This window comes from Hoplias malabaricus, chromosome 18 (assembly GCF_029633855.1).
Source record: "Hoplias malabaricus isolate fHopMal1 chromosome 18, fHopMal1.hap1, whole genome shotgun sequence".
Classification (NCBI taxonomy): Eukaryota; Metazoa; Chordata; class Actinopteri; order Characiformes; family Erythrinidae; genus Hoplias; species Hoplias malabaricus.
Window position 1 is genome coordinate 737,869 of NC_089817.1, and position 24,994 is coordinate 762,862.

The 24,994-nt window shown below is 44.2% G+C and overlaps 1 protein-coding gene across 2 annotated transcripts in view; it reads left to right on the forward strand.

The window, feature by feature from the left end:
* The first annotated feature begins 950 nt into the window (after positions 1–950).
* Positions 951–24,994, forward strand: part of kcnn2 (potassium calcium-activated channel subfamily N member 2) — a 51,337-nt gene continuing 27,293 nt past the window's right edge. For both annotated transcript variants that reach the window (XM_066651101.1, XM_066651100.1), the window contains exons 1-2: positions 951–992; positions 23,209–23,627. In XM_066651101.1, coding sequence (XP_066507198.1) covers positions 23,215–23,627 — 413 coding nt within the window. In that variant the 5' untranslated portion in view covers positions 951–992; positions 23,209–23,214. The remainder of the gene's footprint in view (positions 993–23,208; positions 23,628–24,994) is intronic.

Here is a 24,994-nt window from a genome sequence, read left to right on the forward strand (position 1 = left end):
ACAAACACGCCACAGCCCTAAAGTGCAGTGAAGAAGCGGTGTAGTAAAACGTCACTGTGCTTGTCTCTCTCTCAGTTCTACACTTTAACTGTCCTTTAAGTCCGTTGTGGTCAGCAGGGAGAAGACTCGCTGCCCTGAGGTGCCACCGTGGCTCATTTTCAGAGCGACATAGCTGCTGTGTCTCCGTGAAAGACGTGAGTCCCGAGTCGTGCTTCAAATCATTAACGAGAAGGAACAGGAGTGCAGTCCGTGGCCAGATGTTTGTGGACTCCAGCTTTCGCTGTTTATCTTCTGAAATGCGGGGTATTTATCAGGACTTTTTTCTCTTAGCTGCTGTAAATGCTCGTGTCCTGTTGGGAAATTTTAACACTGGTCCTGAAACATTGCTGTGAGGATCTGATGGCATGCGGCCACATGTTAAATGATGAATTCTGGAGCACAAACTCCACTCCAAGTCATTCCCGAACATAATGAAGTGGAGCTCCGACATCTGAAATAAACACAGTCACATGGCTTTGCAGCTCAGTTTTTTTACCCCTGTAGTCAACTTGGCCCTGCCCGTGGTGGTGTTATGCTCGAGTGTGTGTTGTAGTTCATTTCCCATGGTTCTGTAGAGATTTAAGATTGTGTGAACATTAAAACCGAAATTCATTCATTCATTCGGACATTTTGGACACTGTATGAAATCATTAATGGTTCGGTCCTGATGCTCCAGCTTGATGAACATTTACACACATGAATATTTCAGCAGGTAAGAGAATAGGACTCGTGGGCACCTGACACTCTGCACGTGTGTTTGAGGACTTTAAATAGAAAGCAGTTGAATGAGCTGAATGTGTTTTATTTTCTCTCTCTCTCTCTCTCTCTCTCTCTCTCTCTCTCTCTCTCTCTCTCAGGAGTCCTTGTATTCGTTAGCGCTGAAATGCCTGATAAGCCTTTCTACCATCATCCTCCTGGGTTTGATCATCATTTATCACGCCAGAGAGATCCAGGTAACTGCTCAGACTGAGCTCTTCTTGTCTTTTGTTCTGAGGCCTGTTATAAATCAGATGTTTACTTTTCTGTCACGAGGAGCACCAGAAGAGACAGAGAAAGCAAGCGCGTAGGTGACGACTCGATTAAAACACGTTAGTGTTAATAAATAATCAGACAAAGTTTAGAAACACAAACACAACACAAGGATCGCCGATGTAAGAAAACAAAGATGGAGCTTATAAAGGGAATAAGTAAGGGGCAACACCTGTGAGCAATCACACTGAGGGCTCACAGGTAAGGGGCGTGGCTAAACCCAATCAAAACACAAGAGAACAAGGAAAAAACGAGAGCAAAGCATGAGAACAGGGACAGATCCTGACACCTTCCCACAGAAAGGGTGATGTCAAGGCACCTCAGATATTGAATGGCTGTTGAATTAAAAGCTTGAATCGTTATTTAGTGCCAGTTAAAGTTAAGTTAACCCTCTCAACGCCCACTGAACTTCAGTCAACTGCAAAATCCATGTTACAAACGTGTTCATGAAAAGGCATATGCGGAGGCTAAAGTGTGTAGTTCTTTCTTCATCTGCCATGTCAGGGAGGGCCCACAAAGACACCCCACATTCTGCTGTTACAGAGAGAGAGTAAAAGCTGCTGTAATCAAACCTAGTCATGCAGCTTTACTTATTTTAAACCCATTAAATTCTGGAGCAGTTTGTCCCACATCCAGTGCTGCAATAAAACTGGAATACCCTGACTATCGTAAGGAAACGCTCTTCTGGGTTTTTGTTTTTAAAAGTTCTGCTGTGATTGTTTTTTGGTGCAGAACCATGAGCTGTGGAGAAACGAACGTTGTGGAGGTGCCTGTAAATCACAGTATACAGGTTTATAAAGACTCAAGTGTGAAAAATGGGGCTTTATAACTGTTTAAGGTAGAATATTCAAATGAAGAAGGTAAAATTTAAGGTGGAAAAGAAAGTATGAAGAAGAAGTTAACTCATCTGAGCTTGCTTTATCTGTGGCTGTGCTATTATCACATCTTCTCAGAAGTCTGTGCACCTTCACATAGCTTTGGTTTTCTGAGCATTGTTTATTACGGCAGGGAATGTGTCACTTCCTGTGGCATGTTTTTAAAGTCCAGTGTTTAGAGTCCAGTGATGTGTGATGAAATCCTCTTTACTCACAACACGTGTTGTAGGGCTCTGAAAGAGCTGCTGGTCATTATGACAGAATTAAGTGGATTATCTTGCACTGTAGTGTATATTTCATCCCTATCGGCTTAATCAAATTAAAGTGTGAAATCCCCCGGAGCCTCACTGACCCTCACTGCTTTATGATGAGGGGCAGCTGCTCCACCCAAAGAAGGACACTGCCAGGAAACCTCTGAAATGTTTGGACTGGTTTAGTGTCAGTTTGATCATTGAGGGTTGAATGATACACATATTTTTCAGGTTTAATTTGCCTCTCAGCTCTGAGTGTGTGAGTGAGTGGGTGGGTGTGTGAGTGAGTGGGTGAGTGTGTGAGTGACTGGGTGAGTGTGTGAGTGACTGGGTGAGGGTGTGAGTGACTGGGTGAATGTGTGATGGACTGGGTGAGTGTGTGAGTGACTGGGTGAGTGTGTGAGTGACTGGGTGAGTGTGTGATGGACTGGGTGAGTGAGTGAGTAACTGGGTGAGTGTGTGAGTGACTGGGTGAGTGTGTGAGTGACTGGGTGAGGGTGTGAGTGACTGGGTGAGGGTGTGAGTGACTGGGTGAGGGTGTGAGTAACTGGGTGAGTGTGTGATGGACTGTCCAGGCTGTGTTCCTGCCTTGTGCTCAGTGATTCCAGAAGCAGAAGCTAATGAAATATAAGTGTTAGTAGTTATCAGTGCAGTTTAGAGCCGCATTGTGACTCCAGTTTTTCGTTCGACCTGTTTGAGGTGGATTAGAGCTGAACCTGGACGCCGAAGGGTTAAGCTCTGAGCAGCTCCTGTTCTTGGACTAAACTCAATTTTCTGACCTTGCGTCAGTGCGTTAAGCTCTGTGAGCTTTTCCTTTTTCTTCTTGTTCTTTCTGCTGCTCGCTCCATTGTTGTGGCTCGTGTTTGTCATGTTTTTGCTTCATTAAGAAGAAAACAGGACCCGGGAACAACATCGTAAACATAGAGACGCTAGGCTAAAGCTGCTGCTGATTACAGCTTTGTTTATTCATGCCTCTTTCTGTCTTTTCAGTCCTCAACACACCGAAGAGCACTGTGTAGTCCACAGAGCTGCAACATACACAGACAGGACATCACCGTGCTTCACTCTGCTGGGGAACGTTGCATTTGCAGTGTACAGTGTGTGGCCAAAAGTGTGTAGACATCCAGAGTGAAGGGTGGTAACTGGGGGTTTGTCCCTCCTTTGCTGCAGTAACAGTGTCTACAGTTCTGAGAAGGCATTACAGTAGATTAGAGTCTTTGTAAATGATCATGAGTGTAACTTCATGAACTCAGACCTAAACTGAAATGTCATGCAGCTTTGTGAAAACAGAAGTCACAGTTCTAAAAATGTTGTGCCGTGGTCAGTGAACTTCTCAGATCCTTCAGCACCTCCCAGCACAGAAACCGAAGAGTAGAGCTCTCTGTTCTTCTATTTCTGGAACAAAAATGCAACAACACACACAAAACCAAATGATGTTTTTAGGACGATGAGCACTGTGGTTTATATCTGTGATCCGACAAAGCTTCGTTCACCACAGCGGCATCTAGAAATACTGATATACAGCAGAACTTGCCATCAGACGCTGATGAATATTTGATACCCACTTTAACTGGCGAGTGGCTGAGGTGCAGAGATCAATAACAAATCTGTTTGTGCTTTCTCAGCTTCCAGAGCCAACCTGGACATTACACACAGTATGTCTGACTGCAAAAAACCTTTGTCCATCTGTTGCTCTGCATACTGTGTTTGCCCACTTTAAACCCTTAACACCCCGTCTCTAAGGGGAACAGTGGGCTTTAGAAACCACAACGACGGCGGCGGTAACGTTAAGCGGTGTTTACTCATGGTGTATCGGCGTGTTGTTGTTGTTTGGGACTGAACACAGCTCCGTCATCAGTTCAGACAGATCAGTAGAGTTTGTTCCTTCCTTGTTGCAGCGTCCAGCTCTCGCTGGATTCTTTCGTCGGCCACCGATCCAAGGAGCGTTTGAACCTCTTCAAAAGACCACGGCGTCATTTTACGAGCTGCCGTCGTGAGTCGGATAAAAACAAACGTGATCTCTGCTGCAGCTGGAGATTTTACAGATGGAGAGTTGGTGCTGGTCGTCTGCGTTGCGTGGCGTAGAGTGAAGACTCTCTCTGGACGATCGGCGCTCTGCAAGGTTTACACGCCACGGTTTAGTCCCTACTCGGCCTGGATGTTGTTGGTCAGTGGACTGTTCTCAGTCGAGCAGTGACACTGAGGGGTTTAAAAACTCCAGCAGCACTGCTGTGTCTGATCCACTCTACACCAGCACAACACACACATAATCCTTGACCCAAAGGGTAAAAGGGGGCTAATGAAGTATGCAGAGCAACAGATGGACCATGGTTGTAGAAACAGTGAGGTCATTTTAATAATATTTTTAGGACCCACTGTGATAAAATCAACATCAAAAAATACACAGAGAGGAATATTACCATTGTTCTGAAGTGGTTGTTCTCAGAGTGTTTTGAGCATGTGTTTAGATCATTACAAACATCTCTGTCGCATGAAGGGTTCAATAACACAGCGGCAGATTGATTTAGCATTAGCAGCGCTGCATAATTCCAGCTACAAGCCAAACTAACAGAGCGTTAAATTAGCTTCACTTTCATGAGGAAGCATTTACTTTATTTTAATTTTAAAAAGAAATTGATCATTTTTATTAGCGCAACCATTTACAGTGATATTGCTACGATACGATTGGTGTCAGTTATTACGTGCTGTATAATTGTCCATGCTGCGTGGAATTAAGAGATTAAATCACGGAAATGGGACCTTGATATGAGAGCGATCGACTAGGGAGGTGTTTGAGGACGTTAGATTTATCAGATTGTCAGAAGAATTAGTCAGAATCCAAGATAGGGGATCTATGAAACTCATTTACAGCCTTAATTAGTTCTGCTACAGCTAAATGTTTGGCCCATGTTTTAAGTAAGACTTCAAGCGATTCCAATCATTAGTCATATATCTTTATCTAATAAAATCATTTGAGTTATTATTTTATTTTAACCTGTTGTAATTATAAACACGTTCTGCTCTTAAATGGAAAGTCATCGATTGTGGGGAACTGCAGTTCTCTCTGGTTTGTTTACGTACAGAAGCTCCATGTCTTTTAAGGTGGAACATTGCTTAAAGACACAGAAACTCTTTTGTAACTCTAGTTTTTATAGTGGGTTCTCACATATATAATCAGAAACAGCCAAAATAAGTTAATATTAACCCTTACAGAGCAGGAATAAAGCAACATCCTCATCTCTTTTCATGATTTACAACATTTTGATGGCCCTTGCTATTTTTGTGTTGTGAGCAGAGAGCGAGGACGCCTAGCATACTGGACCGCACCACTTTGTTATTTTACTCATTTATTGACACTGGGGCTTTGTAAAAACAGACCGGTTTCAGAGTGCAGACTGGAGCCTTTAAGTGTGTAGTTGGAAAATAAGGGTTAAATTCTTGACACAGCTTTATGGAGAATGGTCCAATCAGTTTTTTTTCTCTGTGGTATCTGTGTGGATTCAGCAGTGCGAGCTCTTTCATTATTTACACCTTCAGGAGCTGGAGTGATGGCTTAAAACCTTCGCTGTCCAATGAAAAACATATATCTGGATTTTTTTTTTTTTAGTTTACAACATCATTTGAGCAGCAGCTGTCCTTCACTTTGTATGAAAGTGTCATGATGAACGGACCAGTAGAAATGCTCCAGAATCACCTGGAATTAAATATTTTTACATTGATTTCCACTGAAATATAAGGAGCGTTTCTCTTCTCCTGTAACACTGCCATTTTGCAAATACATGTTTTTCATTGGACAGCAGCAATATGTTTCTGCAGTGACATGTGGTCGAATTTCAGCAGTGTCGTCGTGTCTCCCATTCTTTTTCCGCCGTGTGACGTGATGCTGAACTTGTGCTTGATTCTAGATATTTATTTTTGTTGTCATTTTGATCATCAGAATATAATGAACACACCAGTTTATCCTTTATCTGATTAAACACAACTGGGGGCAGCTTTGACCGCTACAATCTCTCCTCTGAACTAGCTCTGACACTCACTCAGAAACAAACACAGCGCCTCCAACAGGACAGAAAGACTTGTGCATCGTTTCTACAGTGAGAAAAGACATGGAGCACAAAGCTAGCTCTGTTTCGACTTTGATTTAATATTATTTACTAGATATGTGAGTACAAATAATGAACTTCTGGATGTTCAAAACGTTGCTGAATGTGAATAAGAGTTGGTTTTAAAATGGAAAAGAGGAAAAGAGCAGCTTTGTCAGGATCTTTACCAAAACTTTTATATCTCAGTACTTACTCCTCAATACCTCAGTAGTTCCACCTTAATATCTCTGTAGTGTCTCCTGGATGACACAGAATTCAGATGGAGAGGTCAGATAGCTTGTGTCTCCCTTGTGTCTCCTGCTGCTCAGATGTTTCTACTGATAGATAGAGTCCAGGAATATCCCCTTTGACTTCTCTGGACTTAGATGACCTTTAAAGATGAGATATTATGAAGAAATCCCTTGTTCTGTGCATTTTCACATTAATGTGTGTATATGGAGCCCACCAACCCACACACTGTGAAACAAGACCCCCAGTCAGTTATATACGGGCTGCCTAACAGACAAAGAGCACGGAGAAATAAGAGCACTCAGTAAAAATGGAGAGGGGAGCGAACCAGGGCTTCTGCTCCTCGCTCCTCACTGCTGTGCGCTCGGGGTCGGGGTGAACAGCGAGCGGCTCGTTATCATTTAAAGGAACAGGTGCAAAAAGCGGGCGTTCTGAACAGGGGCTGTTTACACAGGGGGAGAACACTGCTGTGTATGTAGTCTCTATAGAGAAGCATGCAACTATACAGGACTTTCTGGAGCAGCTGCACATGAGCCACATGCTCCATGTTGTGGGATAGAGTGGGACTTCTCTGCGTTCAGATCTTCCATTAGATCCTCACAGCAACGTTCCAGCATCAAGTCTAAAGCCTTCCCTGAAGAATAGAGGCTGCCACTGCAGCAAAGAGGGAGAAACTACCTCATACTACTTTTCTTTTCTGAAGAACTGCTGGATAAGCAGCTGCGTACAAATGCATCTCCGCACGGATTCAAAGCAAAGCTCTGTGTTACACTGACGCTGACACACACCTCTTTATGATCACAGCTTTCAAAGAACTGAGGGAAACCACAGAAGCTAAAAATGAACACTCACCAGAAGCTGAGGCTTAAAATTAGACCCAGATTTCAAGAAACTGTCCACAACTCAGGCGCTCGACGTCCACTGGGAAGCCCTCATGGCTGTGTAGTCCTTCAGAGGAGGTCTAATCATTTCTGGGAACCATCTGCTGTTGTTTTCATTTTTATATCACAGACTCATCATCAACTTTGTTGTTGTTGTTGTTGAATTTGAACTCTTCTGTGTCATTATTGTCACATCATTTTATTCTCACACCAGTGGCGATTGCTCTAAGACTGCAAGTGAAGCTCAGCTTCCCCTAAAATGTAAAAAAATAAGTGATCAAATATATACTGTTGTGTGTACGTGTCATTGAATAAATATGCACTACAACACGCTCAACTTTTGTTCAGAATCAGCTTCTTATCACTGGTAAAGACGCAGCTTTCCTCTCAGTCATTCCCGCAGCTTCACAGTGCTTTAAACAGTGAGGACGCTGAGAGTTCAATAGCAGAGCAGCGAAGAGCAGCGAAACGAGACGAATCATTGGATAAATGCTGGGCTTTGTCCCGCTCATCGGATGCTCAGCGTCTCTGGGGGTCTATGGGGCGGTGGGCCGGCCTCGGCTGGCCCGGACGCTCAGCTTCTGCATGATGATTGGATGATCTGTCTGAGGCTGAATCCCTTTTTGATTGACAGCGAAATGAGCGAATCAGTGATCCTTTGGTGTAAAGATCCGTGGGAGCATTACATTTTCATTCTGTTCTGAGTTGAACTGGAGACTTTCTTAAACCTCTTAGCGGCATTTTCTTTGTTAAAAACGACTAGCGACAAATCGAGCTTCTATTTCTGTTGGTTTTTTTGTAGCTGCTTGTGTTTGGAGACTGACTTCTATCACTCTTTCTGATTTCTATCGCAGTTTCTGTCCAGTGGGTGCTGCTGAGCCCCTCCACCGTCACAAAGCACTCACAGACGGACACACTTCACATGGGCCAAGGCCGTTTAAGCAGCCTAGCCCTGAAAGACCTCAGAAAGACTAGCATCTGCCACTGTCTCACACGTTTTACATTGTTATTTAGTTCTGTGTGGAAACAAAACAGTTAAAACCTTCAAAGAAGAACTGCCCAATTGAATTGTGTGTTCTCTGTGATATCTGAGCAGATACAGCCAAGTGAGCTCTCCCACTGAGTCTGTCCTCTGAGGAGCTGGTGCTGGTCTCTCAGTATTGTTTGGCCCTCGCTTAACGGCAACACGAGACTCCCCCTCCTGTTTGGGTTCATTCAGATGCTCTGTATCTTTTAAAGTGGAACTGTGTGTTTGAGCAAGACGCGGCTGTATCTTGTTGGTGGTTGAAGTGTAAATTGTCTGTAAGATTTTATTCACTGTTTGAATCACCACAGAAACTCACTTGTAACTCAAGCTGTTTAGTTTTATAGCGCGTTCGCTCTTTGTTTATTTCCGAGGAAAGTTGGCATTCTCCTGAATTTGGAGTCACTTCCACCTTTAGTTTACATCTGTAACAGTGTAAATAAGTCAATATTACCCACCTATGGAGCAGGAATAGAGCAACATCCTCCTCATAGTCATGCTTTTCAATGTTTGGGGGTCTCACAACTGTCAGCCTTGGCTCTGTCAGCGCAGAGAACAAATCTGAGCCAATTCAGAACAAGAAACTAAGTTTGTTCCCCGTGTACTGAGCCAGGGCTGTGTACAAACACATGACCATGTTCTAGCACGCAAACAGACCGGAGAACTAGCAAATAGTGAGGAAGCGTTCTCTGAATGTTATAATAGAAAGTGTAATGAATTAATATCGTGAGCATCAGCTTTAAGGGCAAGTACACCCTGTTCCTCCAGGTTGGATTTCCCTTCGCCAGAGGAGTCCCTTTCAGGTTGCAGAGTATTTCAGGGTCCGAGGGGCTGGTTATTTTTAGACATAGCCTTGGGTACAGAAGTGAGTGGATGTAGGTGGATGTTTGGCCTTTTAAAACTTTAAAAAAGTGTATCAATGCCCCTTTTCAGTGCTGTGCAGAAGGGGAAGGCTGTAGTTTCAGCTTTAGTTCTGGAGCTGACTGAGATCTGGGAGTGAGGGACCGTCCGGACCGATGTGTGTGAAGTAAAGATGGGTTCCAGTGGGACGTATCTGAGGGGGATTCTCCCTCAGATGATATTACTGAAAACACATCTTACATTATTGATAAGACTGTGGTGGTAGTGACAGAATACAAAGCCAAGCACGGCATTCTCCACAGAGGAACACAGTTCTGTTTCTTAATGAAACGTCTGTGACCTGCTTTGGTCCAAACCCCACGAGCCCCACAGCAGTGTTCTCCCCCTGTGTAAACAGCCCCTGTTCAGAACGCCCGCTTTCAGCACCTGTTCCTTTAAATGATAATGAGCCGCTCGCTGTTCACCCCGACCCCGAGCGCACAGCAGTGAGGAGCGAGGAGCAGAAGCTCTGGTTTTTAGCCGTTTTCACTCTGTTCTCTTTCTTCTCCGTTTTTACTCAGTGCTCTTATTTCTCCGCGCTCGTTGTGTCTGTTTTGCTGAGTTTAGCCTCGTCTTTGCGCTCTCACATAAACACGGGTGATTGGACAGACTCAGACGAGGGGGCGGGGCGATTCTAAAGTCTCTGCACGTCTGACGTCAGAAGCGGAGCAGAATCAGAACGACTCGTTTTATACTGTGTTTTCTGACTCAGGCAGCAAACTGAAAACTTACTGGGTGGTCTTGTTTCACAGTGTGTGTGTTGGTGGGCTCCAGATTCATCATATGTCCCCTTTCAAATTGGCTGATTTCACAAATTATGAGTGGTGTCCACAAGCTTTTTGAAATAGTGTTGATGTAAACAGCAGGGAGAGAAAAGGGAGGAAGTAATGGGATATGGCTGTGCGGACATGGAGTGGTTATGAAAATAAAACAAAATTGAGAGCGCTTTTATTTTTATGAAACTGCGTGTCTTTTTTTTTCTTGGATTCCATCAGATCTGAGCTCAGACTGAGAGCGGAGGAAAAGCCAACACCTTTATATCTTTCCATTTGCTCCAGGCATGGCTTATCACCGCCGTACGCTGAAGCATTAGAATACGCTCCCGCTGGTCTGACAGGCGTTCTCTCAGCAGTGGCGTAAACACAGTGTTGCGCTGTTATATATTACACAGTATTATGGTATATTACTGCATTACAGCATTTCCCTCTTGAGCTTGTTATCAGCGTGTATTCTGGGGTCAGAATAAGCAGCAAACACTGTGAGAGACGATTGTAAATGTGCCTAGTTTATCATACCTCTCCGCGCTGAATGGAAAAACACTCATATTCATGTGCCACAGATTTTTCCAGTTGTATTTAGAGCCTGGGAATCTCAGAGGCTCATCAATCATGTGAATATTTCAGCATGCCTCCATCTTCCGAATAGCCCACCCACACTAAAGGCCCGAGCCCACCGCTCAGTCCCATCACATATACATCATTACTACGCTTCTGATTCATTATAAAGGCATTTTCTCCCCCGGACGGATTGCCTGTGCTGGCAGGGTCATTAGGATTATGAAATGTGATAAATTTAGCTGGCCAAAAAAAAAAACAGGGATCTTTTCCAAGCTCATTTTTACTTTTGTACATCATTAATTTGAACAACCGGAGGCGTCCAAACACAAAGAGACCAGGCGGCCGCTCAGAACACTCAGCACGCTCAATTTGCTTAATACGTGCAAATGAGGCCCACATGAGATGGAGAAGAGAGTCATCACTGTCAGCACGGTCTGTTTTTCTAGCTGAAAACCACAGCATGCAGACTCCCTGAAAATAAGCAGGTTTGGGCCTGGTCAGGGCTTGAATGGGAGACCCAAGGAAAGATGTGGTGGCTGCTGGAAGGGGTTAGGGTTGGTAGGTCCAACAGGGGGCACTGTTGGATCCAGTGTGTGGATCCCAATGCCTGGGTGCAGTGTCAGGGACACTGTACTGAATAAATAGCATTGTCCAGTGGATAAGACCTAAAACTGAGGTCCTGAGGTCCCCTGGGCAATCAATTTTATTGATTGATTGATTGATTGATTGATTGATTGATTGATTGATTGATTGATTGGAACTCAGTCTGGGATCTGTCTAAATCTGTGCCTGTGAACCATCATTCATTCATTTTTGTTCTCTCACTGGTTCAGTTACTCCTTTTGTGTTGGATTTGTACTTGAAAGACATGGGGGTAAACACTGAAAATATTTAACTCAATATTAAAGGAACAGTAGTAAAATTAGGTATTTTCTGCTCTTTGGCTCCCTCTACAGTTGCAGAGTGGAATTCGCTTGCACTGTCCCTACATCAAGGGAGAGGTGGTTTCCTCCCCTCCTCCAAAAGTTACATAGTTTTTTTCTGCAGTGCTATATCTGCTGTAGCAATGGCAGAGGCTCTGTTCTCCCTGTTCCAGCTCAGTGGAGCCTCTCAATCATTTTGAAGCTGTAATTATAAGGATTTTAAACATACGACTTAGTGTGGCTTTAAAGGTCCAACATGTGTTTTATTTTTTATCATGTGTTAAAAATCGCATAATTCTTTGTTTCGTGACCATTTTCCAAACTTTGTTTCTCCCTTTTTATTCCTGGAATATGCAAAAGAGCTCTATTCTGATTGGCTGACTATTTTCAAAATGAGGTACTTGGCACAAACACTGCTTATAACTTCAGCATGAATGGGTGGAGACAAACTGCTCTAAGTTAAAATGGCAGAAATATCTTTGTGACATCACAAAAACAATGACTCCCAAACAGGCTGTTAGAGACAGTGTCCTGTAAACGTGTTCCTTTACTTTCCCTTTATTTTAACAGTTGTATTTCGTTTGTAGCTGGGGTTTCCAGGATCTGTTCTTGGTGATTGTGGGGCGTGTGGAGGCTACTGTTGATTTTTTATGAAAGGCCAGCTCCAGTGGTTCAGCAGCTGCTGAATCACCATTTTCTCCACAGCTGGAAGTTATTGGTTTGTTGAGAAAGGTGAGGCTCCTGACAGCTCATAAAGAGCAGGGGTCAGGGTCTGTAATAGACTCTAGTAATATAATGTACTGGAACATGCAGCTTTTACTCCGGCCGAAGTGTGAGGTTAAGACCCTGCTGATGTGCTGAGCTCAGCTGCTTCGCTTCATTTTCATTTCTGTTTTTAAAAAAGACAGAGATTTTAAATGTGTTCTGTGTTTATACCTGTGTTTTTAGGTGTGAAGATGTGAACCACTTTATGTACAAAATATATTGTAACTCACTCACTCTGTCACATAGTCACTCAGTCACTTATAGAAAAGAATCACTCACTTGTTCACTCATTCATGGTTGGCTGAATATAAGACTGGAGTAAGTCATGTTGTGGAAAACAGTGAGTGTGATCTTTGTCGTTGTAAATATCCAACTGGAGAAATCCCACCACCTCTTTTCGGCTCTCCTTCCAAAGCCACACCCACAAAACACATGCCCATGCACTGCCAGACTACAGCTGGAGGAGTCTGCAAGAGAGAGAGAGAGGGTAACAGCATTGTTTTCTGCTTCCTCTTCTCTCTGTGTTTCGCCGTGTGAGCAGTGGAAGGCACTTTGTAGAGCTTTCTGTGTTGTTCTTGTGCTTCAGGCTCACTAGCTTTCAGCAGTGTGTGTGTAGAGCTGTCTGCATATGCACAAACGATGATGAGCTGCAGTAGGTAGTTAGACAGCAGTGGGGTACACCACAGGCTTTGAGAATGAACTCAGGTTCATGCTTGGCATCTTCAGAGCGTCTATTTTCAGGTTTTTCCTATTTTTATGTTTTAATCTTAAATGATTTTAAGTAGATTTCTAATTAAAATGGTCCCTAATTCGAAGCGGTGACTACAAATGTTAGGACATGGAGTGTGTGGTTTACCTACAGCTGTATGCATGAATAACCATGACCTCAGCTAGTATCAGGAGGACATCAGTATGAGCTCATGGCTCCAGGTGACAGTATTCACGTGTGTGTGTGTGTGTGTGTGTGTCTGTGAGTGACAGTGTCAGTGTCTGAAGGATGTGGTGATCTCTGTGTAGACGACAGACGAGTGTCACATTTCCCTCTTCACCACTAACCTGTGTGTTTTCACCCGGCCTCGCTCCCCAGGACAGGATTACAGTCTAGATACAAACCAGATTAAACCCCATTAAACCCAATTAAACCAGGACGTTTACACCAGCAAACCTAAAATAAATGCTGAGGATGGTTTTGGGGCAGACTGGGGTCTTTAGTGCCGCACGTATCTTATCTGAGAATAGTCCCTTCAACATGAAATGGCTGTTAGAACACTATAAATATTAGGTGTGTGATGTGGTCTTGTTGAGCTATATAGAAGCATATCCACACTTCTCCACTGCCCTGTGGGTTTTAACTAGGCTCCACTCCCTTGGACAGGATTACAGTCCACATACAAATGCAATTAAACTTGTCTGACACACCATAATTCTAAACTGCAGGTGGATTTTGGGAGAGCGGTTACAGGGTCAAAGGGTTTTTGAGTTCAAGGGCTATAGAGGCTGAGAAGTATCAGGCGTGGGATGTGCCCCTGTACAGCTAGATAAACACACGCCTGTACACTTATAGCTTAAATTAAAAACAAATACTGACTGCGAAATATGATCGTAGATCTATGAATATAGACCACAGAGCCTCCCAGTGTATTCATATAATGGTAGCCTCTCTCAGCAGCGCCCCCCCCCCCCCCCCCCCCAGTCATTGTACAATAGCACTTCTCCTGGTGTAACTGAGGCGATAGAGGAGTCCCGGCGAGTGCATGTCCATGCTGTGTAGTGTGAAATGTATCAGAGCAAAATCAGAACTCTGTGTGTGCTCCAAGTCTCCTTTCACTGTAGTAAAGATGCACAAGGATTCTGTTGGAGGCGCTGTGCTTGTTTCAGAGTGAGTGTGAGACCTTATTCAGAGCGGAGTTTGTATCATTCAGAGATGAACCCTGTTGTGTTTAATCAAAGGAATGTTGAAACACAGTCAATATGTTTATTACATTCCTGTTTGTGTGTAAATAAAAATAAACATCTATGAATGTGTGGCTTTGTTTGACTGCAGTCCTTACACGTCAATCACTTACACAACATCAGCGGGTCACATTGTTAACAGAGGACAGGAACAGCAGGAATGTCACCGGAAATAAAACCAGCTCAGGTGACTGTGGAAAGGCGTTGAAGTGTTTACACGGTACATTCAGTTATTTATTTGGAATGTTTTGGTTTGTGTTTTCAGTAAATATTTGGTTTCAGCTCTGGTTTTTAATGCATTTGATCTGATCAAACTTGCCGTATGTTTCCTTCAAAACTCCCTCCAGCGACTGACGGCTGTCCAACGGTGAGGGATTTTATCACCAGTGTGTAATACGTGCTAGAAGTGAAATGATACTCAGAGCCTCTGAGGAGAGCGAGAGCCACATTGGAGGTGTGGTTTTACATTTCCACACAGTGTTCAACACTGAAATGTCGTTTCATTTCTCTATATTTTGTACAGGTTTTATTTGTTTATTCCCAAGGTGGTCTCCACCTTCCTGTCTTCACCTTTTCAGAGGAGAAATGCCATTCCAGGACACAATGCACTCCCACCATTTCTTTTCTAAATGCTGCTTCATACGCTAGAGAATGCAAACTGTCCAGATCGGTCACATCAGCCGACAGACACCTATGCTAGCTATCATCATGTCCTGAGAGATGGAGGGAAAGATACAAGCCAGTTGTACACTCTTAAAAATAAAGGTGCAAAAAGCACTAGGCAAGGCAAGTTTTTTTATGGAGCACCTTTTATACAAGAGCAATTCAAAGTGCTTTACAGAAAATCAGTTCAATTAAAAGCAAGAATAAAAAAATCATAAAACTACACTAAAACAATTAAAAGGAAACACATAAAACGAGTAAAAGAAAACATGACAAATATGATTCAAACTATTTAAAATGATCCAATAAAAGAAAAGAAAGAAAGGGCCGTTACAGAATAAAAGGTGCAGAGTGTTTTAAACCGAGCTGTAGCTGCTCAAACAGGAGGGTTTTAAGTCTTCATTTAAAAGTGTCTAAAGTCGGGGCTGTTCTAATGTTCTCAGTCGGCTGGTGATGTGATCTCTTCTTTTGCTCCCAGTGGCAGCTGTGTTTTGAATCAGATGAAGCTGTTTAATGGTCTTTTTTGGAAGTCCAGTTAAGAGATCATTACAGTAATCACTGCTAGAAATAAAAGCATGGATCAGTTTATCCAGCTCTGGTTTAGTCAGAAAATCTCTTACTGATGTTCTTAAGATGGTAAAATGCTGATCTGATAACCGCTTAAATATGAGACTGAAACTAAGATCTCAGTCCATTAATACACCAAGGTTGTGAGCCAGTTCTTTAGATTTGACTCCTGTCCTTGGACATCTGTGGCATCGACAGGGATCAAAGCAATGATTCTCTGATGGTGAGGCAGGCACTTACACCTGAGGGTTGGTTTTTTTTGTTGTTGTGAGGATCTTGTAAAACAAACCTAATTCATTGGTAGGAATCCTGCTGAAACAAGTAGAGCTGTGAGACATTAAAAGAAGTTGAATATTTTGGCTGCAGAAGTAAACTATATATTGAAATAATTGGTTAATTAATCACACTGCCGTAATAATACATTATTAATATTGTAATTATATGGTGATATATCACACATGTTGCAGTGTGACCCTGAGACTGTGGTGGTGTCCCACTGAAGAAACACAAACACTGACTGCAGCTTACAGCTGACATCTACCTGCTCAAAGTGGCCTCTTACCGACTCACTTTGATATCATAAATAAACCATCACGTTCATTTCTAATTGAGGCGAACCTCTCAAGCCCAATCCACTAATGAGGCCGAGCGATTTCTTTTCCACCAGACAAGACATATGCTCCATCTTCACATTACACAGATTAAATATTGAGCCCTGCTCCATTAGCTCTATTGAGCTCCACTGAAACCAGTGACCAGACTTAGACGCGCTCTTTTTTACTAAACAGCTACAGGCCAGTTTCCACTGAAGAAAAAAAAAAAAACAAGAAAAAACTCCTACATTATATCCACATAGTGTCTACTTTATGTCCCTGTAGTGCCTCCTTTAATAACTCTCTAGTTACACTTTAATACACCTGTAGTCTCCTTCATTTCTCTGTATCTCTGTATTCCTTAATATCTCATTAGTGTCTCTTTAATTTCTCTACAGTTCCTCCTTAATATCTCTGTAGTTACACCTTAATCTAGCTGTAGTCTCCTTGGTCTAAGTTAATCTAGTTGTAGTCTCTGTACTGTCTCCTGGATGACACTGAGGTCTGATGGAGTGGAGACTCCTGCTGCTCAGATGTTTCTCCTAAGAGACAGAGTCCAGGAAGGTCCTCTGTGTCTCCTCTGGAGTTTGAGTGGAGATCTCAGTGGTGTCTCATGCTGGGTTTTTCTGGACACGAGGGTCAATGTATATATTAAAGGGGATGTCTACGATTGTGAGTAAACGCTGTTCTCTCCAGTTTGTTTACGTTCAGAAGCTCTACGTTTTTTAAGGTGGAACTGTGTGTTTGTGGGAAAACAAAAAGTTGGTGGCTGAAGGGTAACTCATGTGTAAGTGTTTATTCACTGTTTGAATTCCCACAGAAACTCATGTGTAACTCGAGCTGTTTAGTTTTGTAGCACTTTCACTCTGTGTTTACTTTCATGCAGTTAGCGCTCTCCTGAATTTAGAGTCAGTTCCACCTTAAGTAATGTAACTGTAACAGCAAAAATAAGTCAGTGTGACCCCCCTATGGAGCAGGAATAGAGCAACATCCTCATCTCGGTTCATGCATTTCAGCATCTGGTGGTGTCTTCAATGTCTAAAGTCCTCCAAAATAGCACTTTTCTGCCGTGAGCGGAGAGAGAAAGCCTAGCGTACCGCACCGAGACACTTTGGTTTCTTACACTTTCATAGACACAGTTTTGAGTGCAAAAAAACTGGAGAACAGCAAATGGAAAAAAATGTATTTAAAAAAATGCTTGTCTTTGGATCTCTAAAGTGTCTACATCGTCTCTTGCTGTGGATCACAAAACTTCTGCAACAGTGCGTTATGACATACACATTTCTCTTCAAACATGGGTCAAATGTCACAGTCCACGGACTCAGAGGTAAATCTCTGGGGCAGCCGTGGCCTTACAGTTAGAGAAGTGGGCTCTGGACTCGAAGGTCACCGGTTCGATTCTCAGGACAGGCAAGAGGGGGGACTGTGATTTCCCCTCCATCCACAGCCGTAGAACCATAGAGTGTGTGTGTGTGTGTGTGCACTGGACCTAGTGTTATTACCCCCATAGATGACTCTGTGTAGGAGAGCTCTATGGAGCATATACTTGTTCATTCAGGGACTTGAGAGCAATTCATTATAATATTATGAGCTGCACATTATAGAAAATATGTAAAAAATCTAATCAACTAATGTGTGTTTGGCTGATAAACAACACTAGATGCTCTTCCTGACCGAGGTGTTGTGGTGGGCTCAGAGCAGTCGGACGGTTACTGTTTGCTCTTATAACAAGTGCAGGTAGAGTTCCAGTAACTAGTGTTGATCTAAGGTTAATCTGAGATAACCCACACTGAGACATGAAGGAATAAATCATAGCAACAGCAAAAGGCAGCAGCGGGGGTCAGTGCCAAAGGGTCAGCAGCCGGTTTCCTGAGGCCCGAGGCATAAATAAAACACGGGGCGAGGACAGATGATCTTCACCTGTTTTTCAGGCTTCATTTACCAACAGGAAGCTCTCCCTCACTGTCAAAGCCACAGCTCGGTATGAGCTAATCACGAGCTGTTACCGCAGGAGCTCCAATTTACACACTTTACACACTGCACCCTCCGCTCAGGACACGCCGGGGTCTTACAGTATCCACTTCGTCAGTTTGACACTGGAGATACACATCGATATAAAAAGCCTAAAGTCCTCTACACACACTGAGTAATGAGAGGATCTTAAATGGATATATTATTAAATATTCTTTTGAGTGCATTTCCACATTAATGTGAGGATCTGGAGGCCACCAACACACACACGGGATAAAACGAGTCGTTCTGATTCTGCTCCGCTTCTGACGTCAAGTGCAGAGACTTTAGAATGGCCCCGCCCCCTCGTCTGAGTCTGTCCAATCACAGCGCTGGACCCGTGTTTATGTGAGAGCGCAAAGACGAGGTTAAACTCAGCAAAACAGACACAACGAGCGCGGAGAAATAAGAGCACTGAGTAAAAACGGAGAAGAAAGAGAACAGAGTGAAAACGGCTAAAAACCAGAGCTTCTGCTCCTCGCCCCTCGCTCCTGGAGGAAATGAGGGAGAATATGTTCATTTTAAACCGTCACTGCGGGAGAAAACTAGGACAATATTGTTTTACAATGTTAAATTTATTAGTGCAGCTGCTGTAAAGTTGCTCGCTTATGGCTCAACAGATTTAAAGGTAATCTCCCAGAATTCCTCAGGAGAAACAGCATCATATACAAAATATATATATATTCTTACACACACACACACACACATATATAGGTTTAAGAGCTCGTTTGACCCTCAGTAGTGAACTGTTTGGATTTGCACTTCTGTAATAATACAGCTTTGTTTCAAGGGCATCTCTGGTGTTTTTGTTAAGTTTGTTGTTGTAAAACATTTTAAAAAATTGTTTGTAGACGTTTGTGAAATGACCCTCACTCCCTTCCCTTCTTTGTTACTGGAGCCGCTCTGATGCAAGACAAATTTCAGAGGAATCTGACACTAAAGTGTATCGTATCACAGACAGAGCTCAGTCGCAGGTTGATTGTGGCTCCCCCTCTGAGTTTGGATCACTTTATTCCTATAGGTTTATGTGTATTTAGCTGTGACAGGAGTGACACCGAACTGTGGTTATTCCCATTAAAATAACCCCCTGAACGTTGATATAAGTGGAGCGTTCCGTATAAGAGCAGCAGTGCAACCGAGGGAGAATATCTGATCACTGTGAGGTGAAGAACTCCTAAGGATTGTGTTGCACTGCGTCCATTAACGTGATTAGTTGGAGCTGCTGAGGAGCTTTCCTCACATAACCCACCTTAAATGTTTAATTGCTGCGTTTTGAAGCAGCGCACTCTTTCTCTTCCCTCAAAGCGTTTTCGTGACAGGAGGTGATTGCCCTCAATAAACGAAAGCTTTTTTCTCCTCCGTTCGCTGGGACGCTCCTCTGTTTCTCAGCCCGGGCCCAGGCTGAGACGCCGTGTTTCTCAGCGCACTCGCGGCCGTCTCCTCTTTCTTCTCTTTAAATGACACTCTTCTGGAAAGTCCAACAGACAGCGAGGATTAGTGTTACAGCATCCTCCTCTTGTCAGGTCTCTCACTGAGCTCTTAAATGATCCTGAAACCAATCTGAGTGTGAACACCGCGAGACCAGAGCCATGTCTCCGCAGATAAACCTCAAAAGAGAGAGAGACGGAAAGATGTGTCCAAGAGGAGAATGTTCCTAACTCATCACTGTTATCTACCATGGCCATCTGAAATTTTTAGACTCTTAGAAAAGAAGAGTCAGCAAAAAACAGGCCACCACACGCTGTAAAAGGCAAACTCTTTCGCAGATTTTATTAGCTGTTGCTCTGCTTTCGGCTGCTCCCTCAAGGGGGCACCACAGCTGATCACACACCGACCCAGCTGGAGATGAGCGGTGAGAACTCCACACGGATAGTGACCCAAGGAAGAGACATTAGAGATGGACGATGTTACACTCACGTTTAAGGCTGGAGTAATTTATTAAAGAGGACATATATTGATCTCCTGTTCAGTGCATGTGCACATTAAAGTGGGAATCTGGAGCCCACCAATTCACACACTGAAAAACAAGACCGTCCAATCAGGGTTTTTTTGGGGAAACCACGGGATAAAACGAGTCGTTCTGATTCTGCTCTGCTTCTGATGTCAAGTGCAGAGACTTTAGAATGGCCCCGCCCCCTCGTCTGAGTCTGTCCAATCACAGCGCTGGACCCGTGTTTATGTGAGAGCGCAAAGACGAGGTTAAACTCAGCGAAACAGACACAACGAGCGCGGAGAAATAAGAGCACTGAGTAAAAACGGAGAAGAAAGAGAACAGAGTGAAAACGGCTAAAAACCAGAGCTTCTGCTCCTCGCTCCTCACTGCTGTGCGCTCGGGGTCGGGGTGAACAGCGAGCGGCTCATTATCATTTAAAGGAACAGGTGCTGAAAGCGGGCGTTCTGAACAGGGCTGTTTACACAGGGGGAGAACAGAAACAGAACTGTGTTCCACTGTGGAGAAGAGAATACGTCCACTTTAAGAAGAATTGGAAGCAGCTCAGATTCCTGTGCAGGGTGTTTAGTGTTTAACCCCCTGGAGTCTGAGGGGTTTTCATGTGGGCTGTATATGAGTTATATGTGACTAGGTGACAGGGTTATATAGTGAATGTGCTGTGGGGTGGCAGCTTTTAAAGGGGAGGTGTAAATTTGATCCTTTTATTTGATTCAGAACGTCCTTGAGCCCAACACACCTCATTAAACCCTTGAGATATGTTTCTGTTGGTTTCAGTATTTTGTGATGCATGTTTCCTTCAAAATATATGACCTGGGTCATGGATCCCATTCCACTTCCAGGAATGGAGCTGATATTTCTTTTTCTTTTTTTTCTTAATGAGGGATTCACAGATGAAGGAGGAGGGACTGTTTGGTGGAGCGTCAGATTTATAATCGTACACCTTCCTCTTATTTTATAGCTCGCTGTTTTAGGGCCATTAATGAGGTCAGGGACCAGATTCACACATGCTTCCTTAAGAAAAACATTAAAGGCGATGTGTTAGGAAAACAGTCACGGAATACATGGGTGTATAGATGTGGAGAATTTAGAATAGCCCCGCCCTCTTGTCTGAGGTTAAACGCAGCAAAACAGACACAACGAGCGCGGAGAAATAAGAGCACTGAGTAAAAACGGAGAAGAAAGAGAACAGAGTGAAAACGGCTAAAAACCAGAGCTTCTGCTCCTCACTCCTCACTGCTGTGCGCTCGGGGTCGGGGTGAACAGCGAGCGGCTCGTTATCATTTAAAGGAACAGGGCTGTTTAGACAGGGCAGTTTGCTGTGGAGTTTCATCCTTGTGGTGTTTTGACCAAAGCAGGCCCACGTTTCCTTGCTCTTCAGTAGGACGTTAAAACAGAAGCACATCAAAGAAGGATTGCTCTCCTCAGACTCTCGTGAAGCCGGCTCCTGAATTACAGAAGCGTCCGGATGTGTTTCACTCGGTCAGGAACAAGAACGAGGGAATAATTCAGAAACAAATGGAGGATTAGAGGCTTTTTGTTTGAGTGAAGTCTTCACAGAGTCAGAGAGGCGCCTCAGATCCTCGAGTGTCTGTTCGAGTGTTCGCTCTCTCTGTTAAACACTGCCTCATTTCAGTAATGAGCTCAGTCTGTGTCACCGTCTGCCCCAGGACACCGTGCGGAGTTAACCCTTTAAAAACCAATTCGGGGGGTGGGGGGGGTTGGGATGCAGGGAGGACAGAGAGAAGAGAGAGAGGGAGAGAGATGGAGATAGGGAGGGAGAGAGATGGAGACAGAGTGGGAGAGAGAGATGGAGACAGAGAGAGAGAGAGAGAGAGAGAGAGAGAGAGAGGTGTTGTGTGTATTGTGCTGACTGCTGCATGTTGCTGGTGAAATATCTGCCTCTGGCGGAGAGGGGGATGAACCTTGGGGTGAAAGACTGCCGCGGATGAGTGTGTGTGTGTGTGTGTGTGTGTGTGTGTGTGTTTCCGAGTGATTTGACAACTCTCCAGCTCTGAATCCGTTTGGGGGGATATTTATTGATCTGGGGGAAGAGGAGTGGGGGCTTTTATTCTGGAGGAATGTGACAGAGGAGAGAAACAGGGTGGATGGAGGGATGAGTTAGAGAGGGAAGGAGTGGTGAGATTACAGGGCCTGATTAAACCAGGGCTTGGGTGCTGAAATGGACAGAATGGTGTTTCTTCATAGCGCCACATGCCCTTCGGGGAAGAGGGTGGACCACCGATGTTTGGAAGCAACATTTATATCATGACAAACATCTCCAGAACTTATCCCCCGTCTAGTCCCGGACCTCCTGGCTGAATGCTAACAAATTTTTACAGCTATGTTCCATCATCTACATTAAAGCCTTCCCAGAAGAGTGGGAGCTGTTTCTACAGGAAAGGCTCCACTGTCTCCACACAGCAGCACTACAGACTGTAGTCCTTCTATTGCTCTGCATACTTTCTAGCCCCCTTTCCCCCCTGTTCCTCAGCGCTCAGGACCCCCACAGAGCAGGTGTGACGTGGCGGTGGATCATTCTCAGCGCTGCAGTGACACTGACGTGGTGGTGGTGTGTTAGTGTGTGTTGTGCTGGTGTAGAGTGGATCAGACACAGCAGTGCTGCTGGAGTTTTTAAACCCCTCAGTGTCTGGTCTGAGAACAGTCCACCGACCAAAAACATCCAGCCGACAGCGTCCTGTGTCACTGATGAAGGACTAGAGGACGAGCGACACACACTGTGCAGCGACAGATGAGCTACTGTCTCTGACTCTACATCTACAAGGTGGACCAACGAGGGAGGAGTGTCTCACAGAGTGGACAGAGAGTGGACACAGGGTTTAAAAACTCCAGCAGCACTGCTGTGTCTGATCCACTCTACACCAGCACAACACACACTAACACACCACCACCACGTCAGTGTCACTGCAGCGCTGAGAATGATCCACCACCACATCACACCTGCTCTGTGGGGGTCCTGAGCAAGTAAGAACCCCCTGGGGATTTTAAAAAAGTATGCAGAGCCACATGTGGTGGTCAGCAGAGCTCAGAGAATAGACAGTGAGTGTAGAAACAAAGAGGTGGTTTTAATGTTATGTCACTCTCTCTCTCTCTCTCAGCTGTTCATGGTGGACAACGCCGCAGACGACTGGAGGATAGCCATGACGTACGAGCGCATCTTCTTCATCTGCTTGGAGATCCTGGTGTGTGCCATCCACCCCATCCCGGGCAAGTACACCTTCACCTGGACGGCGCGGCTGGCCTTCTACTACACCTCGTCCAAGACAGACGCGGACGTGGACATCATCCTGTCCATCCCCATGTTCCTGCGCCTGTACCTGATCGCCCGCGTCATGCTGCTGCACAGCAAGCTGTTCACGGACGCCTCGTCCCGCAGCATCGGCGCGCTCAACAAGATCAACTTCAACACGCGCTTCGTCATGAAGACGCTGATGACCATCTGCCCCGGCACCGTGCTGCTGGTCTTCACCATCTCGCTCTGGATCATCGCCGCCTGGACCGTCAGAGCCTGCGAAAGGTGCCTCCGATCACGTCCCTCTCGCGCTTCACCGCGGGGTTTCGGTTCTTTATGCCGAGGTCAAACGTCAGACTGTGAGTCTCCAGAGTGGAGCTGTGGTCTTACCTCTGACCTCATCATAAAGAGATTGCGAGTTTGATCCTCGGTGATCTCTCATCCTCCTGTAGAGCACAGCTGTCCACTCATGGTGCTGGATAGCACAGGTGTCTCTCAGCTGATGTGACAGATCTGGGCAGTCTGTGTTCTGTTAGGGACTATTCACACCAAGTCAGTTTTCTGAAAAAAAAAAGTATATATTTTATTACACACAATCCCACTGTAGAATAAAACTACACTTATAAAGCTTTATAAATGGTCTACAATCTGTTTATTAACGGTTATTTATTAAGTTGTAAAAAACATTAAAATGATGAAAGTGAAATGAAAGCGCAACAATGACCTGCTCTTTGCCAAATTGTGAACCCACATCCATCCACACTTTTAAACCTCAGACCTCTGGATACTGACCTTCCTCTGTCTTCTCCATCAGACGACATTAACCCTTTAACGGCCAAGTTTAATCAAGTACCCTCTTATAATGTGAAATGACTTTGACGTTTTCGGTACGTTCTGAACTTTAGAGGAAAACAAAGTCACTGTTCCCCTTTTTATCTCTGTGTTATAAATGATTATTAATGACCCTTAAGGTGTTTACAACCTAATTAATAACCAGGTATTAAACAGATTTATAAAACACTGATGAACATTTATAATGTCGTCTTGTTTTGAAGTGGTACCTTAAAGATGGACTAAGTCCACTATTTGTGTGTAAACACTCTGTAATTGTGGGAAGACAGTGGAAGAGGAAGAAGCACTGGATTCTTAGAGGATCAGCAGCAGCGATGATGAATGGATCGTTTTAATTTTAACACACACTGGGTTCCCACCATTCTACAGAAGAGGTGACAACACAGAGAGTTCAGGGCTTTACATGAACGAGGTGTTCTGACGCCATCTTAATGCTTGATGTTGTGATTGGTCGGCCTGGGTTTAACGTTTCCCTACAAGGCAAAGCATAGGACGAGTTTGAATTTAAAAAAATGACGACAGTGTGAAAGACGCCGTTAACGTACGTGTGTTCCTTTTCCAACCTGACGTGTGTTTTATCGTCTGTTAAACTGCACTTGGTGTGAATACTGTAAACTGCCCAGTGGCATTGTGTTAGCAACAGGTGGCAAAGAAGGGCACAGATCACTCCAGATAAGTCTATCACTATAACATCACTAACTCCACTCTGTCACTACAGCTGTCACAGTAATTACATCATTAACTCATCGCATGATCGAGGATCTTTATATGCGTTTACATAAGAATAAAGGCCACTCACT